Genomic DNA, 25,506 nt, shown 5'->3' on the forward strand with positions numbered 1-25,506 from the left:
GTGGGTATATAACGTAGAAGTCTGAAACTCAATCTTCACCAAATTTGGAGGGATTATAGAGGAGAGTCAACTCCATTTCCTTGTTTTGTTTCCTAAACACCTAAGTTAGGGCTTTCCCAACAGGATTATATAATAATCTGAAACCACTTGCCATAAATAAATACATGTATGAGAATATGTAGCAGGATACAGTGGTGCCCTGCATAGCGACGTTAATCCGTTCTAGGATTAACGTCACTATCTGGATTCGTCGCTATGCGGGGGGGAACCCCATAGGAACACATTAAACTCTGTTTAATGCGCTCCTATTGGGGAAAAAATCACCGCTATGCGGGGAATCCTCCAACCGGCTGCCATTTTCGCCACCCGGTAAGCGAGGGCAGGGCATGAAAACGCTGCGGGCGGCCATTTTGTTGACCTGGCGGCCATTTTGGAACCACCGATCAGCTGTTCCCAAGACATCGCAATGCAAAGATCAGTAAGCGAAACGCTTAACGATAATCACAATGCAATGTTTTGCCTATTAAAACATCGCAATGTGATCGCATTAGCGATCGCAAAAAAAAACATCGCTATGCGGATTCATCGTTAAACGGTGTGCTCGTTAAGCGAGGCACCACTGTATACAGGGACTGAGGACCATGTGGTTATATGAAGTTGAACATTTAGGCCATCATGCAAAGTTTGGTTGACACTGGCTGCCAGCAGTTCTCAAACTTTTCAGATGGGGCGCATCTTTCCCCCGCCCCAGTCCTACCTGTTAATGCCAGGGGTTAAATATGAGGTCTTTTCAATATGAGGTCTTTTCCCTGTCACTGAACTGCAGTCATTCCTGCTAAAATAACTGGTGTTTGCATGACATTTTAAATGTAACCAAAATAAATTGTTTGCATTACCAAAATAATGATCATTATGTTAATCCATGTAGCCCAGTCTTGTGGATGAGATCTGAACTGAAAACCTCCCTCCTCCATGTTATGTCTTTAACTAGCAGGCCACACTGTGCTATAATAAGCAAAAGCTTGAGAGTTTTATAACAGCTTGTAACTGGGCATGCTAAGCAGGGAAAAATACATTTTTCACCTCTCTTGCACCACACCATAAATAAATTTGTGCTAAATGCATAATACAAAGCCTACATAAGAGTAGGTTTCAAAAAGATCATCTCATCTTGTGATACAGGCATGGCAGGGAGATGAGATCAGGCTTCTTTGCTAGCAGCACTAGATTATGTAATTTTCTGTCCTGCTGTAAATCCACTCCATTTTGTGCATTTAGGTGATAGGTCAAAATGGTCGTATTTGAACATCCTTTTCATAATACTGTCACTAACTGACTACACTGAAATTATTTTTTAAATTACTTGGATTTTAGCATTTCACTGTAAGCCTACTTAGGGCTGAAGATGCAGGACAGAAATAAAACAATGCCTAAAACATAAAAATGAGACGTATGTATTATCCATAAGAAAACAACAACCCAAAATGCAAATTCAAATTACAACAATGCCTTTATAGACCAACTGAGAAAGCACAAAATTATGTGTAAATTTTTGTAAGCTCCAGATCTCTTGCTCTGACAAAACAGTACAAAAATCAATACGAGGGTGGGAAGGAAAACTTGTAATGTTAAGTCATGTTATCTGCACAGCATCTTAAAATACGAGGAGGAAGGGTCTGCCAACATCCAAATGAGGTTCTGTCAGGTTGTGTGACTGTATCTACTGAAGATACAAGGAGCAAAGCACACAAGAAGTTTGACATGCCATTTTTGAAAATATTGAATTCAACTGTTATAAAGAGCTTTGTCCAGCATGTGAAGAGTTCCAGATGTTATAGTCAGATTTTTATGCCTTTTTGGTCATTGTACTGAAGATACTGTCCTAATGAGGATTTTGCAACTTTTTTCCTTTCCAAAACACTCATTTAGAATATTCCTCTTGAAGCATGACACCTTCACACCTATTTGTCCTAAATATCTTAATAGGGCCATTTGAAAGCAGAACAATCTGTATCTGTCCTTTTTATTGGTGGTCTCTTCCTATTTCCCTAAAGAAAGAAGGATATGCCATTTCTCATCCTCCCAATTAGTCTTCTTCCTTTCAAGCTGTTAACAATCTCTCTCTCTTAAGAGTGGGCAATGGTCCCAATCAGACCATGTGCTCCAGCTTAGCACAAGGTCATCTACCTAAATTAGGAAGCAGGCTTTCCCATCAATGTATTTTCTAAATAAAACCCAATAATTGTTTTTACTCTAAGCTCAACCTATATCTAGTTCATTGCTCCAGAGAACAGATAAACAAAGTGGACTTAAATGCCTAGACTGCTGCAGCTATTCTGCTATACAAAGGAATTCATTAACAGCACTCTCCTGAGTGGGAAAATTTTATGGAAAGATCCTAATAGATGTGTGCACAATAAAGCTTTTTAGAGTCACTTGAAGAGAACATAATAAAAAGTTTTGGATTTTGGATGCTAAATGGAATAGAGATAACAGAACAAGACTATGGCATGGTAATTGGATCAATGGTAATAAAATCAAGGTTTGAGGTCCCATTTTTAGTTCTTGTATAGCCTCTTAACTCTGCTAGTTCTTCCTTTCTCCTGAATAAGTAATGTCTTGTGAGTTTCTAGACTGACATATTTCCTGGCTTGAGAAAAACTCAGCAAAAAGGGAAGGTAAAGGCAAAGAAACCAACTTCAGCACTATATAGAAACTCAGCTGTTGAGCCAACATACCTGACTTCTGTCCGAAATGAGGCTTCATTCCTTCTTGTTTTTTCATTGATTTGGTTAAACAGTCCTTCAGAAATCCGAGGTATTAAACCAGCATCCCCCTACAACATTAAAAACTACTGTTATAATACAACATATTTAAGACAGCAAAAGCAATCTGGAAAACCACTGAGATAATATTCAATGCCAAAAATATTGAATTCAATTCACAAAATGGGGGTGCCTGCTGGATTTTTCCTATCCTTTTATCCTAATAAGCCAATAAAGTTCCCCTTTAAATTTGCTCAGGGAGTGGTTGGGTGAGCTGGCGAATCTTTTGGGACATTGTGGGAATCAGAGAAGAGGAGATGCAAAGGGAATTGTCTGCCTTTTCTCAGTTCACAGAGGAATATCTTCACATCCAACTCAAAGAGTTTAGAACGTGTTTTGGGAGAAATTTCAAGCTCACACATGTATTAAGCATACTCATTTATAACCAAAGAAATGTAATTAACCCAACCAAAAGCAGAAACCCAACTAGCCAAAATGGTTGATGGCCACTGTGCTAGGAGTAGGTCAGCTAAGGTTGTGTAGACTCCAAAATCCTCACAGCCTAAAAATGTGGCAAATTAGTATTTAGGACTATTTCACCTTGGCCTAACTCTATGCCGCCATAGTCACATGTCCCTGAACTGCTGCGGGGTCTGGATCTGGTGTACCATGGCTCTCTTTTCTGCCAACTGGCTGGTAGAACAATTCTCCTGGCAAATTTCGCGGAGGTGAGGCAGCAGAAGGAGGTTTTGCTGCACAAGGTATTTTTGCTGGCAAAAGAGGTTTCTGCTTATTCTTAATAGCAAACAGTTAATGCATCCTTGAATCAACTCACTATAAGTGAGTTTGCTAAATTCCTATCTTGGTATTTCCTAATTTAAATTAACATTTGCTAAACATTTAAAAAACCCTTGAGATTATTTTATTCAATAAAAGATAATTCAGGAGATTGCTTGTGACAATTCAGAATATATGTTGGGTCTCTTTACTTACACAGCAGGAAAATAATACAATTGAGAAAGCTATTCAACTTTTGAAAGGTAAAGAAAACTCTAAAAAAAAACCTACAGCATTTCCCATCATTGTATAAGACTTGCCAGATCCAGTCTGTCCGTATGCAAAAATACAAGCGTTATAACCTTCAAAAGCAGATTTGAGAACATCAGTGCCAAGGTTATTAAAGACCTGGAAAAAACAAGAAGAACAATAAAAGAGAGAGATGGAGAGAGAGAACAGTAATGTCCCATAATATAATCTAAAATTTAACATCTAACTTGTTTTCTTCAGTGAAGTATTACAACTTTTATAATACAGCACATTGGAAAAAAACTGCCTTACTGAAGTGTTTACTATGAATGATTAGTTCAATCAGCTCAACAATTTTTTAAAAAAATTAAAGTAATTAAATTTGCAAGTTCACAAAAAAGGCCACAGAAGTGCAGACCACCTCTGATAGCACCTGATATTTGCTTAATGTTTTTCTACTTAATTTGTCAATTATTCTTCTCTAGAATGTCTGCAAGGGTCACAAAATGCATCCAACCCATTCCTTTCAGGTTGCATTATTGAGGGTTCTTACTCTGAGACAAATTAAGGAAAAGCAATGCTAAAACCTGGCCTTTTTCTGTAGTGGCACCCTCACTGTGGATTAAACTTCCACCAGAAATTAGATAGGCCCCCTCCCTATGCATATTTAGAAGATCAGTAAAAACTGGATCATTTAAGGAGGCATTTGGCAATTGAGTCCCATATTCTACTGCAGTTACTGATTATTTTATTATATTATTGGATATTTTGTTAATACGTTATGGTTTGTACAGTTTGGTTCACCTGAGCCACCAGGAGGCAATCCTAGGTCACCTTCCTGGTTTTGTTTTTGTTTGTGGTATTATCTATGCATTCTTTTATTATTTTAGTTTGCATATTTTGCTTAATTATGTAAACCACCCTGAGTAGTATTTCATTAAGTTGGGCGGTCTAGAAGCTCAATGAATGAATGAATGAATGAATTTTCTGAAGCAGCACAAGATCCAAGTATAGCATAAGATGTGTATTTCCTCTTCTTCCCCCCTTTTAAGGGCTTCAAGACAAAAGTATTATTTGCTTAAAATATGGTTAATCTCAACATGATCTTAAATTACCTGGTACGTATGAAGGTTTGAAGCAAAAACTGCTTCATTCTCTTACCTGCATTTTTAGCACAACACAAAAGTAGACTTTTTTATTTCACAGATACAGTATCCACATATACTAACGTACATATATATGGATGGTATCAGTAACATTGGCTACTCTGTTTTCTTTCTCTGTGCCATGGCACACATGGATTCCTCCTCTTTTTGGGTTACCATTGGTCATAAGACAGGATGGGCTGGCGTGCTCTGGTCCATGGGGTCATGAAGAGTCGGACACGACTAAATGACTAAACAACAACAACAACAACAATAGGCCACATACATTGCTTAAAGTATCAGGGGTACAAAAGAACCTGATTCTTTGTACTGGACCATATAGCCTTTGAAAGGCAAAGCATGATTCCTTCTTTGGTACAACGTAAAAGTTGGCTGATTGGCTGTGGAGCCTGAATTAGAGGTCTGAATCCCTGCTGGGCCTTCCAAGAGGAGAGACCAGCATGGACAAGCCGCACCACCATGGAAGGAGGGACCGGCAAAACGCTTCTGAGTACCTTATACCTAGAAAAACTTTGGAAGGCTTATCATAGGTCAGAATTCTCAGGATGGCATGTAATGAATTATGTAGATTACATATTGATCTCAGAAATGTGAAGTAGGTACAATGATTTTTGTTAAACACAAGTTGCCTGAATTTTGTTTTCTGAACATTTATAGTATGTTTTAACGGACATGTTTTAACTGATCTGTTTTTATTGTGTTTAAGTTGGTTCCCTTTACATTTCAGTTACAGTGTTGTATTTTATTTTTATTTTAAAATTTTAAATAAGAGATGAGGGGAACAATGTTAGGGTTACATTTTCATTTTAAAAGAAAATCACAGATGTCTATCTGCCTACCATTTCCTGAGATGCATAGTTTGGGCTTTTAGGATCTGCTGAGAAGTAAGAGAAATCATAAGTAAAAGTTTTCGTTCGTTCTCGTCCCATGTCTCCAGTCCCTCCCTCTGGTATCTAAAGAAGAAAAACAAGCAAATCATCATTGCATACCATGCCAAAGTAGTAATGATGTTCTCTTCCAGCATTATCTCTGAAGAACACAACATAAGCTGGTGGTATTTTAAACATTCATCTATTCATTAGTTTTTTAAAAAGTTGCTCAGCATATGAAATACAGGCTCCCAGAATATGAAACAGTAAGAAACTAAAACGAAAAAGTCAATATTTATTTCACAGTTTAGGATTGTCCTACTATGGCTTAATACTTACACAGTGGCAGAGATTTTTGGAAATTAAAGACCCCTGTGTTCTGTAGCCCCCAATAGGTTCCCCATAATGAAAGGAATCCAAAGAAAGCATAAGGATCTTTCTGAGAAAGGAGATCAGGAGTTTTTAATTTCCGAAAATCGCCATGGCCGATGAGGTCATCTGCATCACATAGAATAAATTGTACAACAGGAGTTCAGCCAGAAAGACAAAATAAGACACAATAATATGCCAAAACTTGCCAAGTGCTAATCTAAACATTTTTCTCTTTAAAATGAAGTTTCACAAAATTACAGGTAAAAGCAAAATAGAAATAAAAAGTTTTTAAAAGACAGCAATGTGGTGGCACTTTAAAGACTTTTATATTTTCTAATGTGAGCATTTCTGTATTATGATCATCATCATAATTGTTTATCATAATATAGCTACAAAACCAGCCAATCTGGGTGGTTTCAACATTGCAATTAGTTTTCCCCCAGCTACCTATCTTTAGGAAACATGCATGCAGCTTATTTTTAGTGTCTGTTTTTTCTTATTTGGAGTGTAAGCAGTAAATGGCTATGAACTGCCTTCATGGAAGCATGCCAATGAAAAGCAGGCAAGTAAAGGTTTGGATTTGTCTATATATCAGATTGGAAAAATACAAAATCAACTTTATTGCTTTTTTTTTCCTGATAAGGTATTTCTACCTTTTGATATCAGAAAATAAATTGAGAGATACAGGACATATAATTAACATAAAATACATTTTTCATTGTATACACTGGTAAATCAAAAACAGTGAATTAGATCACAGTTCGTTCCAGCTCTATTAAAATATTCTGAACATTTTGCAAATTCCTGAAAATCTGTATCATTACTGTATGATAAAGCAGCATGCCCATCTTTTGATCTATTACTCTCAAACTGTTAAAAGAGAGATATAAAGGAATACACAAACACACACACACACACACACACACACACGTATGTATGTACATAGTGGCTAATTCCTCTTTTTTGTTTTCAAGCATCTATTACCTTTGTATTTGTAATTGTTGTTTTATTTTTCTCCATTGAAATAATAAATTTAGCATCAAGATCCTTTTCCCTGTAAAATTAACAGATTACAGGAGGTTAAAATCACTACATAAAAATGAGAATTCTAGGCATTAGTTTTCTATTAAAACAAATTCTTACATAACAAAAACTCTTACTGTAACAACTTGAGTTGTTGTAACTTGACTGATATTATACTTAGCCCAAGTGCTGGTTCACCAGGTTCCCACAGCATCTAATTTAGATGAGACTAACAACTCCATTTAGTTTTTTTTTTCAATCCAAGTCCCAAAATATTCCTGAGAACTTTCAAAGAGTCCTTAACTATCTTCTTGTCTTGCCACCTCAGAAGGTCTCTAAGTAACTAGTTGGTTCGGCTTTAAATCTGGTGCTAAATCTACTGTTACAGAAAACTAGGACAGGTACTAAATTGCCAGTCAATTACCCTCTAGTCTCAGTGTATCTCAACTCTGTTGGAGAACTACTGTATTAGAAGACTACTTCTGCTGTAGAAGACTACTACTGTGTCTGGTCCGCAGGTCATATCTGGCCTGCCTTGCTTTTTTATCCAGCCCGGTGGGCAGGTGGGCGCGTGTGTATGAGTGCGGGCCAGCAGACAGTCAGGTGTGCATGTGGGTCTTCCTTTCACTCTCAAAACTGTGGACCATATATGATGTGGCCCTCCTGCTGAAATGTTTGGAGACCCCTGGCTTAGAGGGCCAGGTAGCTAGTGAAAGTAAATGAGAGTTTCTATCCCACATCAGTTCAGTTAATCAAAAATATCTACTAATGCATAAGCAAAGAACACAGTGAACTACAGCCAAAAGAACTGACAAAATGAACATTCTATCTGTTCTAGTCATTAAGCAAGGAAGATTGGTCACATACTACATGGTAACAGTGGTTCTGCAACACTTGGCAGCAAGCTTGGATTAGACAGCAATAATCTAATATGAAAGAAGAAATCCAAGATCAGCTTCTGTTAATTCTACCCAAACACTTTCACACAAAGCTCAGATGAATAGCAAAGAGAACTCAGCTGTGAAACTGATGCACAGAATTTGCTTCAGGATATACAGCAGGGGTGAAACAAAGGTTACTCAATGGTTGCAGCATAAACTTTCCCCTTCAAGCAAAGGACGGCAGGTTGGAGGTCTCTGTTTACTCTCAAGTGTAGCCAAAGCCTCTTTCCATTGCAACTTAACATTATGTAGTGAAGCCTATAGCCGCAGGAAAACAACTTCTTGGCTTCTAATCAACACTAATGGTCAACATACAAATTCCTCAGGGTAGTGCCTAGCAGTTCTTCTATGTATTACAGTGGTACCTTGCATTACGACGTTAATTCGTTCCAGCGAAATCGCTGTAAAACGAAAACATCATAATGCGAAAATAAAAAACCCATTGAAACGCACTGAAACCCCTTCAATGGGTTCCAATGGGCTAGAAACTCACCATCCAGCGAAGATCCTCCATACGGCGGCCATTTTTGCTGCCTCTATAGCGAGGAATCCATCTCAGAAAACAGCGGGAAGCCATTTTGAGCACCCGGCGGCCATTTTGAAACTGCCAGTCAGCTGTCAGAAAATCGTCGGTTTACAAAGAATCGGTTCCCGAAGCAGGGAACCGATCATCGCAAAGCGAAAAACCCCTATTCAGACCATCATTTTGTGATCGCAAAAAGATCGTCGTAATGCAGTTTCGTCATAATGCGGGGCAATCGTAAAGCGAGGCACCACTGTATATTGATTTCTTAGGCTGAAAGTAACAGCAAATAAGCTGCTACAAAATAAATCTTGCAAGTCAATGCAAGTGATTCCTGCATTGCTCATGAGTATATGATGGTTATCCTCTACAACAGGGTCCGCAACCCCGGTCCACCGACCGGTCCCAGTTCACGGCCTTGCCAGGACTGGGCCATGAAGACAAATGTCCTGCCCCCTGCATGCACAGATGCATGCACAGCCCCTCCCACGCACACACGGCCCCTCCCACACATGCATGGATGCCCCCCACACTCTAAACTGGTCCATGGAGGCAAAAAGGTTGGGGACCACTCCTCTACCATGTTGCTATTGATCAGGAAAAGATAGACAGAAGCAATTAGTAACAGTCCACCCCATAACACAGTCAATATGTAGCTGTAGAAAATAGTAGCTGGTCCTGTTAATGTAAGCTACACTGCACATGGCTAATTATATCATCAGCCAGCACAACTTTTCAGAAACCAAAACACTATTTCTATCTTGAGGCACCCACAGTTCCAGGAGGCTGGAGAAGAAAGTTTTTAATTTTAAAGTCATCCTGGCAGCAGTGATTATCCCCAATTAAAAGCTTTGTCCTCCCCTACTGCAGTCTCCAAAGGTTGCTGATAATGAATGTATTAGATGAGAGTTCTGGGTGCCTCAAGGCAAAAGTAGGAAAAGTTTAATTTCCAAAAAAGAAATTGTCTTGGCTGATGACACTGTCCACCTTACACAGCATAACTTCAGTAAACAGAATTTCAGCCCAGTGCAACACACAGTGGGTCTACATGTATGGTATTGTGTTGCTTGAATAACTACATTGTAAACCACCCAGAGAGTGCTCTAACACAGGGGCCCCCAATCCCCAGTCTGCGACCCAGCAGCGGCCTAGGCACAGATCTCCTGCTCCCCCAAATGAGCATGCCCCACAGATCTGTGCAAGCACGCTCTGCCCCCTGCAAGCATGATGGGCCCCCAACCAGTCTGCGCTGGGGGGTCATATATAAACAGAAAGAACACCACAAAGAAGTATGTTTTCAGAAGGAAAAGGCGATATAAAGAATAATGTGAGCACGCAATCTGGAGGACACAAAACTGTTCCACTCAAAGGAAGGGAAAGGAGAGACAGCACCAATGGTAGAGCAATAGTGAACAACGTGAAGCCCTATTACCACATGTGGCCTTCAGACTGATCTGACAAAAATTGGCCCCATATTTAAGTCATGTGCAAGTGAGGTCAGCTTTCCCCTCCTACAGGGGTGGAGAAAAGGGAGCTGGACTAAGAGCTGACAAAAGGAGAGAAACATGGATTTATCTAGTTTTGGTTTTAACCTCACTAAAACAGATTACCCTTGAGGGAAACTGGCTCTCAGAAGACAGAAATCACCCCTGGGGTCTAGAGATTTTCAGGAAGATTGTGATAGGAAGTGATTGTGTCCCATGCAACTCATAAGAATGATCAATAAAAGGCAACAAATTATCTTTTAAATTGTGTAACAAAGCTCACACTATCACCACAGATTTTGCACAGAATTGTTATTTTCACAACAAAAAAACCCCGAAACAAACCCCAGATACTTTGGCTATATAGCACATAACCTAATAAGCTTTAGCTGGTAGTTGCTTATAATTTTCTTCCATATTCTGGGAGAAAGGGAAGCACAGTAGAAACAGAACTTGGTATCATACATCTCTAACCAGTTTAGCCAAATACTTTTATTTTCAATTCTTGGTGAAATAAGATACTCTATAATGTTTCATTCATTACTAGGCTGTTTTGCATTTATCTTTTTCAGATAATCTTCTGTATAACCTGTAAGTTTAATTTGCCACTGTGAAGAATGCCAGAATGTCCCTTGTAGAAACCGTCACAGAATATGGTGCCTCGCAAATATGAGGCAAATAGTTGCTAAAGGCACTGTAAAAGACTTATCCTATCAGGCTTGGAAAGTTTGAAGATGAAAAAAGTACTGTTAGTTTACTGACTATAAAAATAAATGTTTAATACTATTTCACGCAGGTGGGAAAACTCAGCTTTGCACTCTGCTACTCCTTTTTGTGTCTTATCTTTTAGATCAGGGGTCTCCAAACTTTTCAGTATGAGGGCCACATCATGTATTTTACACATTTTTGAGGGCTGTCTGGGCCAGATAAAAAAGCAAGATGGGCCGGATATAGCCTGCAGGCCCCAGTTTGGAGACCCCTGTTTTAGATTGTAAGCCCAAAAGCATGGACTCACATTGTACTGACCTATTTAGTGCTAATTTGTTATAGTATGTGTGCTCAGGTGGCCATTTTGGGGCACCTGATGTTTAGCACATTGGCTTGGATACAAGGAACTCTGGTACTTCCTATAGCACCACTCAATTAGAAGTCAAAAAGAAGACATCTTAAGTTATTGCTGACAGCTATACTTTCCTTCCTTCCAACCGTAATTCTCAGCCTCTTCCTTTACACGGATCAGTACACCATCATCAAATTACCAGTAGAGATTTGCCAGGTGCCCTTCCTCCCAGTTTTAAGAAGTTACTTTTAAAAAATTTGCTTAGTAGTGGTTTTTTATTGATGTGTGCCATTGAATGTTCAACTATGGTTCACATTTATTTATCTTACTTCATTTATTTTATTGTTTGTCTATGCTTATAACTGGTATTGCATTACCTGTCATTTATATGTGTTAGTTGTTAACCGTCCAGAGAGTGTGTATTACACTACTGGATGATATACAAGTTAAATAAATAAAAATAAATGTTGCACCTGTTCAAAACATTTTTACAGAGTCTTTGTCTGACAAGATTAAAATTTGCATACTGTGGGGTAATCATAACAAGCTGTCTAGGTAGCTCAGTAAATTAGGTATTTCTGCTGTGGAGCCAGAGATTGAGAATTCAATTCCCCTGTGTCACTTTGAGCAAGCTGCACAGTCCCAAGGAGCCCCAAGAAGAAGGGAATGTTAAACCACTTCTGGGTACTCTTTACCTAGAAAACCCTGAAAGGAGTAGCTATAAGTAAGAAGTGACTTGATGACACATGAATATTATATTTAGAGTAATAATCCCTTTCACTCCTTGCTACAGGTTTGTCCCTCACTAATTGATACAGTCTATCAATGAGCTACCTTCTGTACACTCTCAGACCCTGCACAAATCACGCATTCACAATCACTGTTCTACAATATTCATAAGGGTACTGATCTGGACTAGGCCCTTATTGGGGTTGGAGGGAGGTCTTTAAAATATAGCCTTGTTGGAGTCATAGAACTAAGGAATATGTTTAGGCATTTTAGAGATATTAACAAAATAAGTACTCCACCTGACAATACAAAAATTAGACTATAAATCAGAAATACCTCCTCTAAAAACACTGTTGCGACAGCAATATTCAAGGCTACTAAATAACTATTTTTTCATAATTATATCTCTACACCTTTGGCAGATATTTAAGAACAAGAGATCAGTGATGGGGGTACACGAATATGAATACCCCCCCACACACAGGTGGACATAACGAGGGTCCAGCTCCCTGGGGCCAGACCATCCACTCACCGTCTGCTGCTGGTGTGGGCTCCATGCTCCCTTCCTATTGCTCCAGAGCTTGCAGTCGGCCAGTCACTCTTCATCCCGCCTCCTGCCAGGAGTGGCTAATTGACTGTGACCTCGGGAGCGATAGGAAGGGAGCATGGAGCCCGTGGCAACAGGAGAAGATGAGTGGACGGTTCGGCCCCAGGGAGTTGGACCCTCATTATGTCCACCTGTGGGGGGGTATTCGAATACAACTACCCCCATCTCCAGAAGAGATATTAACTCCAGCAGTGGTGGTGATGTGTGAGTGGCCATTCTATTCTCCTTTGGTACCTACAGGAATCTGACGATGCTGGTGCCTGCCTCGCCCAGCACATTCATCTGCAGAAGGGGAGGAAACCTATGCACAAGGAGAATCTGATGAATCAGCTAGCAGACCATCTCAAAGCTCAGGAGGGGAAGGCAGAGGCCAGACCTGCCAGAAAAGATTCAGGTTGAAGGGAACCTGGTTGATGTGCAAGCTATTTGCCTAAAGTAAAAAGGAAAGCTCTAGCACACTGAGAGCTATAAATTCTGCTCTCAGCTGGCTGGGTGTGAAAGAAAAACATGTAAACAGACTCTCATCTGACACCATTTCTGCCTGCTCAGACTTTTTGGAACTCCCTGTGACCCAGATTTCACTGATGACTGTTCTCCTTCTTGTTCTGTGGCTGGCAAGGCAAAAGGTTTATTGGACTGAACCTTCAGCTTCAGAGGCAGACTGTTTCAACAACAACTCCATCCTTGAAACTGGATTGGCCTTAGTGACACAGTGCTGGTACTTGCAGCCTTCCAACATTACAGCTGAGAGGAATTGAAAATGCTACACCAGGGACCTTGGTAAGGCATATGCCATGGACAACACAACTCCCACCTCTAGAGATGTTTCCAAACCAGCCCAATGGCAAAAGGGAAGTATAAGCTGCTGCTGTCTTGTAGCCATGCAAATATTAGGTCAAATTTCCTAAAGTGCTGACAAATTGTTGCAATTTCATTACTATTTTTTCTTCAGTGTTTACAATAGTAGAACCCAGCAGACATATCTAGTTTACTTATATAAACTTTCTTATGTTTTTCACCAAGGAAGCTGAACAGAGCACACATTTGAATGCAGAAACAGTCTACTCAAATATAGTTTTAAAGTACAAGAGTTCAATGCCTACAGAAATTAGGCTTTCTAAGCATCCTATACAGTTTTGTCACTGATTGCGAAGTAAATATTCTTGGAATATCATCATTGCCTTGATCAGTTAAGCTTTACCATATACAGTAACTTATCTGATTAAGACAAAATTGTAACTTTCCTTATTTTGTAAACAAACAGTGCTTAGTCAGATATTACTGTCAAGCAAATCAGTGTTTGCAGTTTTACAATGTGATTAGAAATAAATACAAGGAAACTAGAGATAAAACAGAATGTAAAAATTCTTAACAATGATGAATAGGATGAGATTCTCTGTAACCTAATAAACTTTCCTAATGAAATAAACATTTTAGATAATGCTATAGCAAGATAATCACTCCGACTACAAGAGTAATCAAAAGTGCTATTTCTAGCTACAGAGAATGAATTAATTGAAATCCTAACAAAAATATGCTGATAAATGTGGAAAACAAACCTATGGCCCTCAGACTGGAAATGTTCAATATATGTCCCAATCTCAAAGAAATGTGGCAGCAGTGTATGCCAATAACTGTAGTATAGTGGTTTCCATGTTCTTGGAGTATAACTACCAGCAATCCTGACCACCACGTTGGTGAAGGCTTGTGGGAGTTGCAGTCCAAGAATATCTGGACACCCAAGACTGGGAACCACTGCTGTAGGACCACTGCACTAATCTGCCATGGAAGCAAAGTGATACTCAAGGTTTTGCAACAAAGCATCCCTTTGCCTGCCTATGTGCAACAAATGTTCAGGCTGGATTTAGAAAACAAAGAGGCACTAGAGATTTTTGAAGAAGTTCTAACATTCTTGACAATTCCCAGGTGTGAGTTATGGCTCGAAGCTGGACCAGGTCCATCTTGGAGACACTGAGAAGGCTGATGGAAGGCAGGCAGGTGTTCACTGGCCCGGAATGCTGGCCGTTCCTTGAAAAGACCCTGACTAGTTATCCAGAGATGGAAGGGAGGGGCATGGGGAATGAGAGGTATGGCTTTAATCTAATCATAATTCACAACTGCATTCCAATGGGAAATTTACAAAAAACAACTACAGTGGTATGTGCAACACTGTGGGTCTTATGGAAAATTCTGGTGGAGAACTCAGGGATCAGCTCAGTGATGACATCTAAACAACAGGTAAAAGGGTATAAAAGCAATTAAGACCTGGAACAAGAGCTGAAGTAATGAGATTCCAGCATGTCTTCATAAGAGTTGAATTAAATTCAGATGAAAGAAAAGTTGAACAAAGAACAATAATGTAGGCTAAACAGAGATGAGACTATATTATTGGCAGATAGTGGCAGTGACTTGAAATGACTATTGATAAAGGTGAAAGAAAAAAGTGCAAAACCAGCATTGCAGTGGAATATTAAGAAGATAAAAATCAAGAATACTAAAGAAGTATATAACATGAATGTCAAGATTTTCTATATCTTGGTTCAACCATCAACCTAAACTGAGGTTGCAGTCAAGATATCAGAAAAAGAATGAAACTCAGAAGGGCAAGTATGACAGAACTAGAAAATATTGTCAGCTGTAACGGTGGGTCTCTGGAGACAAAGGCTATTACAGTATAGCTTTCCCAAATATGGAGAAAGAAACCATGGCCTTGTGTTTGAAAGACCTAAGCAGGACACTTAAACATGGCACGTTTTGGAGGTCACTAACTCATCACTATAAGTCAGAGGTAACTCGATGGTACACAACAACAAAACCAGCTATTAAAACTAGATTTTCTTCACATTAAACCTGTATAAATATTCTACCAATAACTTCACTGTCTTGTAAGCTTGAGTTTATATTTATTCACTTTTCTCTCCCTCTCCTCTATCCATGGACTTTTGCACTACCCATGGAATTGCCTGTACTTTGCAATTCTAATGTAGAATGCTAACTAGAAAACTGAGCAGTGCCATATCTTTGGTTCAAATCTCACCTTTGCCCTGAGATCACCAGACTACTTAGGCAAGTAATTTTTTTAGATTTATTTCCCAGTTGCAATATAAGAACAATTCTTTTGCTTCTCAGGAGGGGTGGGACATGTGTCAGGCTGCAACTCCCATATCTCTCACCACTAGCTATTCTGACTAGGGCAAGTGGAAACGATAGTATAACAACATTTGGAAGGCAGCAAGTTGTTCAGTCCTTCCTAATAATGTAGTTTTGACATAGCAAGATACTGGCCCACTTTAGATATTTTCCTGCTTGCTAAACTATAATTTACCTGCTAGGAACTAATTTGGACTGCAAGCTTCCCCTGCTGTTTGCTTCCTTTAATCCTGGTCATCTTAAAAATCAGCTTCCCATTACATTCCACATTTGGAGTTATGTGAGAAATTAAGATCTTCGGTATTGGAGATACCGAAACAAGAGGAACTCATTGAGAAGATATGGGAAGCGGCAGAAATGGATATTCTATCAGAAGTGTTGAAAGACTATCCAATACAAAAGGCAACTGAACAATGCGATTTATTATACAAATGGCTTTAGTCCTCAGATAGTGCTTGAGTAACATAGATTTAAACTAAGATGTAACTGTAAGTTGAAACCTGGAGGGCAATTAAACTGTAGAAAGGCAGAAAGTCAACTTGATATCGCAACATGAACAGATGGATGATTATATATTTCGTGTTCTCCTACTCCCCACTTTCCCCCCCACATCCCCTTCTACCTTCTGTATCCCTTACCTTATCCCTAGTTGTTAAAAAATAAATAAATAAACACACACACACACACACACACACACACACACACACACACACACAGAATTAAGATCCTAAATATAAATCTGAAGTTTACACACAATTACTTATTTCATGAATAACAGGAAACTGTCATTTAAGTTAACCCAGATCCATTTGTAAAAGAAGAAAACAAGTGAAACAGTTGATAATTCTCAACGGATTTAGCCAGGTGGGAAATATAGATAGGTCAGAAATGAATACTTTTTTTAAGTATTCAGAATACTCTAAAGTGCCATGTACTAGTACTATTAAGAACAACTATATCTTAGTGGTTTAAGTATCTGGCTGTGGTAGGGAGTATCTGGTTGGGAGTCCAATTCCCCTCTATGCCTGGCTGGACTCAATGATCCATAATGTTCCTTCCAGTTCAGCAATTCTAAGATGATGATGATGATAATTACATTATCCCAATATATTTGCATAAATGTCACTGTGTTTGGGCAACTAGAATTTCTGAAATACTTTGAAAGCCTGAAAATTCTCTAATATAAAGACTCCTCAAATGATATCCAGGAAGTCATATGTAGCCCATATTAATTAGCATGGTTAAGTCATACCATTTACATGAAACATGGGACAGCAGAGATTAAAAACATGAGCTGAACAGACAGGGAGGAAGAAAATTTGCAAGAGAAGCATAAGGGGAACCCAACTCCACCCTGTTTTTAATCCAACTACAGAAGAGTGATTAACCCTTGCAATCAGGCAAGAGGTCTTATGTGAACCCACCACACAGCTGAGCTTTCCCTAAGATTCACTTGCAACAACATCCTTACGACAGGTAAAAAGCTAGAACTCTTCTGCAACCCAGACAAGACATGGGGATCCAGAAGTTAGAGTGCTAATTGTGCCTGCCCCCTTTCTCTCAGAATGAATGGTTCTAGTTACACAGGAAGGGGGGTTGGAGAAAGCAGATCTATAAAAGTCTCCATATCCATTGGGGAATGAGGATACCTAGAAATCACGAGCAACTAGCTTTCCCTGATCTCTTTCTGTCTGCAAAGAAGAAGCTAGCACTAGTGTATTTGCCTGAGCACAACACACAACCACTGTTAGGGCACACATTGTCCTACTTCTTCTGAGAAAGAAAAAGAGGTGGCAAATGCAGCCAGCTGGCATAGTCTTTAGAAATCTTACTTAAAACAGAGAGCCCCATTCCAAAGGTAGCCAGTGGAGGCTGCCTCCTTTCCATCTGTGTTCCCAAAGGAACATAAGAACATACAGGCTTCAGAAAGGCTGTTTTAGGGAAAAAATTATGAATGGAGTATGCTTAATTTCCCCCTCCATATTTGTAGCAAAGAGGAAATCTCACTCCTCACAATCAGAGCTTTGTTGTTTTTAGGGAATGACTATTAGAAAGCCAATTTATTTCCTCCTCTTCTACAAGGGGGGCTGTATAAAGTCAAAGAGGAGACTGGAGAAAGAACTTGTTTTGGCTGGCTAGGTGGACACAGCTTTTACATGAGCAGTGGCATGTAAACCTGGAGTAAGTGCAGTTTCCTCTCCAAATCTAAATAAATAAGATTCTCGGCTAATGGACTGTTTATGAAGGTGTGACAGAACTCAATTCTCTAGGTGTATGGATCCCACTGACGACCAGTTCTTCATACAATGGGCATCACATTTTTGTGAGTTTACAAGCAACACCACTGAACAATCAATCGATCGATCCATCTTTGGTATCCACTTTACATGAAAGTGCAAGGTGCATTAAAAGCAGGCATCACAAAACTAGCAAGATGAAATTTTACATCTGGCATGTGCAACTGACGTTTTCTTTTTGCACATGTAGTTCTTTAGACAGGTACATTTTCCTGACGAGTAGAAAAAATGTTTTTTTGCATGAAGACGGGAAAATGTTAATACTGGATGATATCTGGCAGTGTCCCACAACTTTTGTGTTCTAGTTTTTCAGGTTCCTAACTTAAGGTGAACACATGACCCTCTGCTTTCCAATAAAAAAAGGGAGGAGGGATAAATTTCCTGCTCCTTAGTCGTTTGGGGGAGGAAGCAATGTTGGCACTCACACACACCTGGCTGAATGGTAGCTGCCCTTTCTCTCCCCCCCCCCCTCCACACACAACTGTTAAAAAGTGCAGAAGCCTCCGTGGCGCCTGCTCGCCAGCCGGCTCAACACCCGCAAGGATGGCCTGGCGGCTTCTCCAGCGTCCGCCCAGGCAGCAAAGGGGAAGGAAGGAAGGAAGGAAGGAAGGAAGGCACAGGTGTTGCACCTGCGTGTGGTGCCTGAGGCGGCGGAAGGACGGACGGGCGCGAATGGGGGGCCAGGGAAGGCCAACCGCCGCCCCCCCAGGCGGTGTGCGGGTGTGGAAATGGGAGGCAAACTTCCCTGCCTCCCCCCCTCCCTCACCTGCGGTTTATGGGCCGGACTCTGACGGCCACCTTCACCGAGGCCATGGTGCATCCCGTCCGCCGAAGAAGAGTCCTCTTCCCTGCCTGCCTGCTTGCTTCCGGAGGGTGGACGGGTCCTCCCGGCTCACATCCTCAGGCGCCGGCGGGCCACCCCGTCACGGCTCCACCTGCTAGGCCTTACTCTCCGGTCCGGAACCGCGCCTCCCGGCGCCAGCAGCCCCTCCCCTCCCCTCCCGACTCGCCCTCACCAAAACAACGCTGCCGCCTCCGCCACCGCCGCCTCTCCCATTGCTCTCCCATAGGGTTCCCTCTCGTAAGGGTGCTGCCGAGGGACAAACGGCTGCCGAGCGCGTTGCCCGTTGCTCTTTGCCCAGCTAGAACTTTTCCTTCCCCGACGGGATCTGGTGACTCAGCTTTCTTCTTCTTCTCTTCACCGGTGGCTGCTTGCAACACTCAAGTCTGGCATAGGTTCATGGCCACGATGTGGGGAGTCCGCAGCGATGTAAAATGAAATGTCTTTTCTTTTCTTTCTTTTAAGGAAAGCATGCACGTCCCGTTATCATGCATTTACTTCCTAGCCAGAATGGGAAAGCGCGCGCCATTCCTAAAGATTGGCGAAACCGGTTCGGTTAATCTGCTGGAATGAGTAGAAGCAGCACCAGCCACAAAAAGAAAATGCGTTACTATTTGAAGAAAGGCGACCAGCTAGTAGCCCTCCAGATGTTTTTGAAATCCTCTTCCCACTAGTCCTGGCCATGGGCCATACTGGCTACAACTTATGGGGGAAAGAGTTTTTTTAAAAAACAACTGGTGTGCCTGTGTCTCAGGTCCCCATCTTTGTACTTGCAAGCTGTTTTATGCCAGCTCTGGCTAGTCAAACATTTCAGTATTGCCTATCTGGTTGTGGTTCTCCAGAGATAGATCTTGGAACAATTACTTGGGAGGGCAGCAATGAATGGAGTAGAAAAGGTCATTGAGTGTAACGATGTGTCACTGGAGAGCAAGCCAAGATCATCCACACTGGCAGGAAAAAAGTTGATTTATTTGAAATATAGCATTGTAGGAAATCTTGACAACATCAGAAAGATAAGCAAGTGGGTCCTATGGCAAATCAAGCCTGAATTTTCCTTAGAAACAAAAATGATGAAACTGAAACTGTCACATTTTGAGCACAATTACAGATGATCATTTGAAGAACTACAGTTACAGGTAAGTAACCTGTCCTTTGTTGATGTATCTGTGAATAACACATTGGCTGATTAGCAAGCTTGGTCACCAATCAGGGGAATCACGCTAACAAGAAGATGCCGGCTCTTCCAAAGAAAGCACTCATCTAGCTGCTAGTGCTTCATGAATGTCAGCAGTTGTGACCACATGACAGCTTGGGTGATATCCAGCAGAAGAACATGTCTCAGAAATGCAGGAGAAGCTGCTGTCACCCTCATGGAATGGAGGGAGTCAAGAAATGGCTTATCTGCTAATTGGTAAGGTAAAGGTAGCTGCAGATTATTTAGACAGCTGAAACAGGCTGACCCTGTTTACAGCCCTGGTAGCTGACAAAGTTTGATGGTCTGACTGAGTTGCCCAGCCCTTCAAGTATAAAAAGCCAAAGCCTGACACATACCTAGAAAGTGCAGGGCTCTTTCCAAATCCAACATCAGAGGCATCAAAAAGATGGGCAGGACCAGTGGGTGGTTGACATGGAAGTTTGAGACCACTTTCAGTAAGAAGAACAAGTCAGGAAGCACAACCTTATCCCTATAGAACAATAGGAATGGGGGCCATGGCACAACATGCATAACTCATCAGGGCTCTGTGCAGAGATTGTAGTCACCAGGAAGACCATCATGAATGTCAAAAGCCAGAGGTCTGCCATATCCAAAGGCTCAAACTGCAGCTTCATAAGCTGCTGAAGAACCAAAGAGAGGCACCACTGAGGAGGGCAGAAAGGAGGGCACGAGGAACTACAGACCAGTCAACCTGACATCAATCCCAGAGAAAATTTTGGAGCAAATTAAAAAGTGCACTCTGTAAGCACTTTGAAAACAATACAGTAATAAGCAGACGTCAGTATGAATATGTCAAGATCAAATCCTGCTAGACTGACCTTATCTCATTTTTGATCAGGTAATCTCTCTGATAGAGGGTGAGAATGCCGTGGACATAATATATCTTGACTTCAGCAAAGTTTTTAACAAAGTGTCCCATGATATTCTGATTAGCACACTGACTAGGTATGGGCTGAATAGGAAAAACTATCAGGTGGATACACAAGTGATTACAGAATGGCACTCAGAGAGTGGTTACCAATGGCTCCTTCTCAACCTGGGAGGAGGTAACAAGTTCAGTCCTGGGCTCGGTGCTCTGCAGCATTTTTATTAATGACTCGGATGAGAGAGTGCAGGGAATGCTTATCAGATTTGTAGATTACACAAAACTGAGTGGCATAGCTAATGCATAGAAGAGAAACAAAAGGTGAAAAGAAGATCTTGAGGATTGAACACTGGACTAAAAACAACATAATGAAATGGAACAGGGATGAGTGTGAAGTTCTACACTGAGGGGGTGGGGAACCAAATGCACAGTTACAAGATAGGAGATACTTAGTTTAGTAATAGAACATGTGAGAAGGATCTTGGAATTGTTGTAGATCACAAGCTGAATATGAGCCAACAGGGCAATGTGGCTGCAAAAAAGGCAAATGCTGTCATCCTTCTTGGTGATGTCTGTCCTCCCTTTGAATTATATGGCAATGGCCTGTAGTACCAGGAGCCCAGATGCCCTAACCCTAAAACAAAACACAGATAAACACACAAACAGCCCATTTGTGCCTTCCAGAAGATATAGGAAGCACTGTTGTCGTGTTTGGTTCTCTTCATCATCCCTGCTTCCCACGCTTTTTTGTAGTTTTCAAAATTTGGCCACTGAAGGGCATAAGTTTGCTTGCTTGTTTGTCTGTTTTAGATATTTTGAGAAAGGGCAGGGAGTAGCAGCTAGTGCAGTCCTCCAAAGTCCCAGGGTGAGTATCTGCCACCCTTGAATCTCGGGAGGGTGCCCGCCCCTGCTGTATTGTCAGTTGTGGTGGGGCAATGGAGATCGATCTGTCATGGGTGGCAATCAGTCATAATAATAGTCAATGTGTGTTCACACTGGGACACTTCACCCTCCCTGCTGGTGCAGTGGACATGCACAAGCACAAGAGAGTAGAGCTGCAGGAGAACAAGGAACTGGCAGCCAATTTGGAGTGGAGTCTGAGAGAAAGGAAGAGATTGGAGAAGATAAAAGAAAACAGATGAAGACATTTGATAGGACAAAAGAAGACAGACATTGTGAGAAGAGACGGGGAGGAAGAGTACTAGTTAACTTGTGGTTGCACCTGAAAATGGCCTGGAAAATAGGGGAGGAGACTGGAAGTAAAGAAAAACTTTTTGAAAATGCTTTTTTAAAAAGCCAGACTATGGTCAGCAGCAGGAATTATGACCATAACATGATTTGACCATCACTTCTACTTCAGGCCACTAATGTGTTCTCTCTCACCCCCTCACCCTCGGTTTGGCTGTTTAAATTTCTTAACTTGCCTTTTCTAGGGAGAAAAATGTAGGTTTTTTCCCCCCATATCAACTTTGCATCCTACAAGCAAGAAATTCCATTTTTGCATCATGGTTTAATACAGTACAATCATACTTTAGAATGTCCTAGACCCTGAAAAAAGGACAGTCTTTACCTAAGAGAATAAATGGACAGAAATCTTACATCAGAAACACAACACACAAAAGCCAGTTTCAGAATGCTTCAGCTTTCCAGGTCACTCAGTAATTGATATGAAACTGTTTTAGAAAAAAGAAATAACAAAAGAGATTAAATAGTAAAACAAGGCAGGTAAATTTCATCCACAAGATCCAGCGTGCAGCTAAGGTCTTAAACTCCAAGGGTTCTTGTCCCACTGTATATATTAGTAACCAGTTTTTCTTTATAATCTTGTATGTAGACAAAAATATAGGTTCTGGCCACGCAATCAGAAGTTAATTAGGAAAATACAGGCTACTCCCACAATTCTACATTTTTGCATCTCAAAAAGAGCCTGGGCCAGACACTTAACTACTTTAGGTGTGTCACTATGTGTATGTAATGTACATTCTCAAAGTTATTTCCTGGTGTTTATCAGTGATGTCATGTTGAAATCCAGAGTTCAACGTCTTTATTTATTTATTTATTTATTTATTTATTTATTTATTTATTTATTTATTTAATTTATACCCCGCCTACCTGGCCCACCGGACCACTCTAGGCGGCTTCCAAATATAAAATCAAATAATAAAACATAGACAAATACATAATCAAAGAAGAACAGCAGTAAAAATAAAAAGGAAAAGTAAGAAAAAATCAAGAGTTGGCTGGAGGGAAGGCCTGAATAAACAGCCATGTTTTTAATTGGGTTTTAAAGGTGCCCAGTGTGGGAGCAGCGCGAATTGCCAGAGGGAGATTGTTCCAGAGGCAAGGATCCACCGCCGAGAAGGCCCGGTTTAGTGTCTTCTCCTTCCGGGCCTCTCTCGGCGTCAGGCTCCTCACCTCCTGACTCGGCGGGTGATCCGGGTAGACCTTGGTGGGAGGAGGCGTTCCGCCAAATATCGAGGTCTTAGCGTTTCACAGAGAGGATATTGCTGTTCACATTGAAAGTCTTCCCCCTGCTGCCCTGAAAGAATGGGAGAGAAAGGGACATCTTGGGAAAGATGTTAATTCTGTGGTTGGTGATCTAATAACCACTCTTTGGTTGTAACTGAGTGGTCCTCAGTATGTACAGTTGGCTGGCAATACTTCAAGAGGCCACGAGATGTGTGCCAAGGCACTGGCCGGACAGATTTGTTATTTTATTCATTTTTGCCCTCATTTCCACTTCATTCTTTGATTTAGAAGTCTTGTTTCAGGGTGGCTATTACTATTTTCCCACTTTTTAAAATTAAGGTTTAATTACTAGGGAGTTGCCAAACTCACTTTTGTCTTTTCTTTCTTTCTTTCTTTCTTTCTTTCTTTCTTTCTTTCTTTCTTTCTTTCTTTCTTTCTTTCTTTCTTTCTTTCTTTCTTTCTTTCTTTCTTTCTTTCTTTCTTTCTTTCTTTCTTTCTTTTTACTATGGCCTGTGGTCAAGGATCAGAGGCACCTCCTGTTTCGATTACTCATCTTATGCGAAATGATAGGAGCTGCTTCAGCTAAGCTTGAGGGATACCAGATGAAAAATATTCACCTCTGTATTTTTAAAAAGTTTTTTTAGGAGACACTGCTGTGCTGTTTAGTGTGCTGTGTTAATGTGGATATACTTTGGATTTGCTGATCAGTCTTAACTCTGATTATGAAAGAGAGACAAAAGTCTCAGGATGCATTAAAATGTATATTTCAGTTTAAAACCTCCAGTAAAATAAATCTACACTTTAAAAAGATCCTGAGACTTTTGTCTCTCTTTTGTAATGGGATCTATTGGATGTTACCAAGTCATTTTGTTTTTAGTCTGAATACTGAGATTAGAAATTGTACACAATCCAGCTATCTGCATATAAGGCAAAATCTAAAGAAACAGCACAAAGGACAAAAAAAGAGACAAAAACGTGTGGTACCTTGAAGACTAATTATTATATTTTAGTTAGTCTATAATACAATAGTTAGTCTTTAAGGTGCCACATATTTTTGCTTTCTTTTTTATTTTGTCATTTTGTTTTGTTTCTTTGGATTTTGCCTGACGTGCTTGCATGGACTAACACGGCTACCTCTTCCACAACTATCTGCAGTAAGCAATTACTTTGACCTCCTTTGAACATTCCAAATGAATAACCCTGAATATATATTTTTGAACTGAAAGAGCCAGAAAAACCCACAACAACCAAAAACACTACCCCTCCCCAATCTGTGTGGAGCAGCCATTTGGATAAGGAGTGGATATAGTCACTCTTCCTTAGAGTCATTAAGTGTTCTTGGAGTCCCTAAGTGTTTGCCGAATGCAGCTCTTGTGTCAGAAACTGTTCAGAGATCTACCGTATGTAGGTTTTCAATGGCATGGCCTCTGATGTTTTCCTGAAAGGTTACATTTTGCTGTAGAAATGAGACTTCTTATTGCACAGTATCATTAGGATTTTCCCCTGTGCAACATCTGTTTCTATGTCAAGAAAGAGCTAGAATGTTGCTTCTTTAAAACTACATGAGGTTGATCATCAGGAGCTTGGTTCATTGACATCTCAATTCTGTACTGTTGATCTATTTTGGGTATACATATGTGTGTGTATGTATACACTGCCTTCTATCTATTGGGTATATCTAGGAGAAATTTCTATACAGTATATAGAAATGTACACACACACACACACACACACACATTTCTATATACTGTATAGAAATTTCTCCTAGATATACCCAATAGATAGAAGGCTGTGTGTCTGTGTCTGCATGTGTCTCTCTGTGTGTACACACACTGCCTTCTATCTATCTATCTATCTATCTATCTATCTATCTATCTATCTATCTATCTATCTATCTATCTATCTATCTATCTATCTATCTATCTATCTATCTATCTATCTGTCTGTCTGTCTGTCTGTCTGTCTGTCTGTCTGTCTGTCTGTCTGTCTCTCTCTCTCTCTCTCTCTCTCTCTCTCTGTGTGTGTGTGTGTGTGTGTGTGTGTGTGTGTGTGTGTGTGTGTATGTGTGTGTAGGCAGTGTGCTCACATGGGCCAATGAAAATG

At 40.5% G+C, this 25,506-nt stretch overlaps 1 protein-coding gene across 5 annotated transcripts in view; it reads right to left on the reverse strand.

The window, feature by feature from the left end:
- KIF16B (kinesin family member 16B) overlaps nucleotides 1-18,964 on the reverse strand; it is a 150,058-nt gene extending 131,094 nt beyond the window's left edge. For 2 of the 5 annotated variants that reach the window (XM_020801252.3, XM_073003483.2), the window contains exons 1-5: nucleotides 18,779-18,957; nucleotides 7,183-7,252; nucleotides 5,797-5,910; nucleotides 3,834-3,950; nucleotides 2,739-2,836 (exon numbers count right to left, since the gene is read on the reverse strand). In XM_020801252.3, coding sequence (XP_020656911.3) covers nucleotides 2,739-2,836; nucleotides 3,834-3,950; nucleotides 5,797-5,910; nucleotides 7,183-7,252; nucleotides 18,779-18,825 — 446 coding nt within the window. In that variant the 5' untranslated portion in view covers nucleotides 18,826-18,957. Of the gene's footprint in view, nucleotides 1-2,738; nucleotides 2,837-3,833; nucleotides 3,951-5,796; nucleotides 5,911-7,182; nucleotides 7,253-18,778 lie in introns of all 5 variants that reach the window. The other 3 variants (XR_013543694.1, XR_013543714.1, XM_020801251.3) reach the window with 3 other exon arrangements.
- Nucleotides 18,965-25,506: the final 6,542 nt, after the last annotated feature.

Source organism: Pogona vitticeps, chromosome 1 (genome assembly GCF_051106095.1).
Source record: "Pogona vitticeps strain Pit_001003342236 chromosome 1, PviZW2.1, whole genome shotgun sequence".
Lineage (NCBI taxonomy): Eukaryota > Metazoa > Chordata > Lepidosauria > Squamata > Agamidae > Pogona > Pogona vitticeps.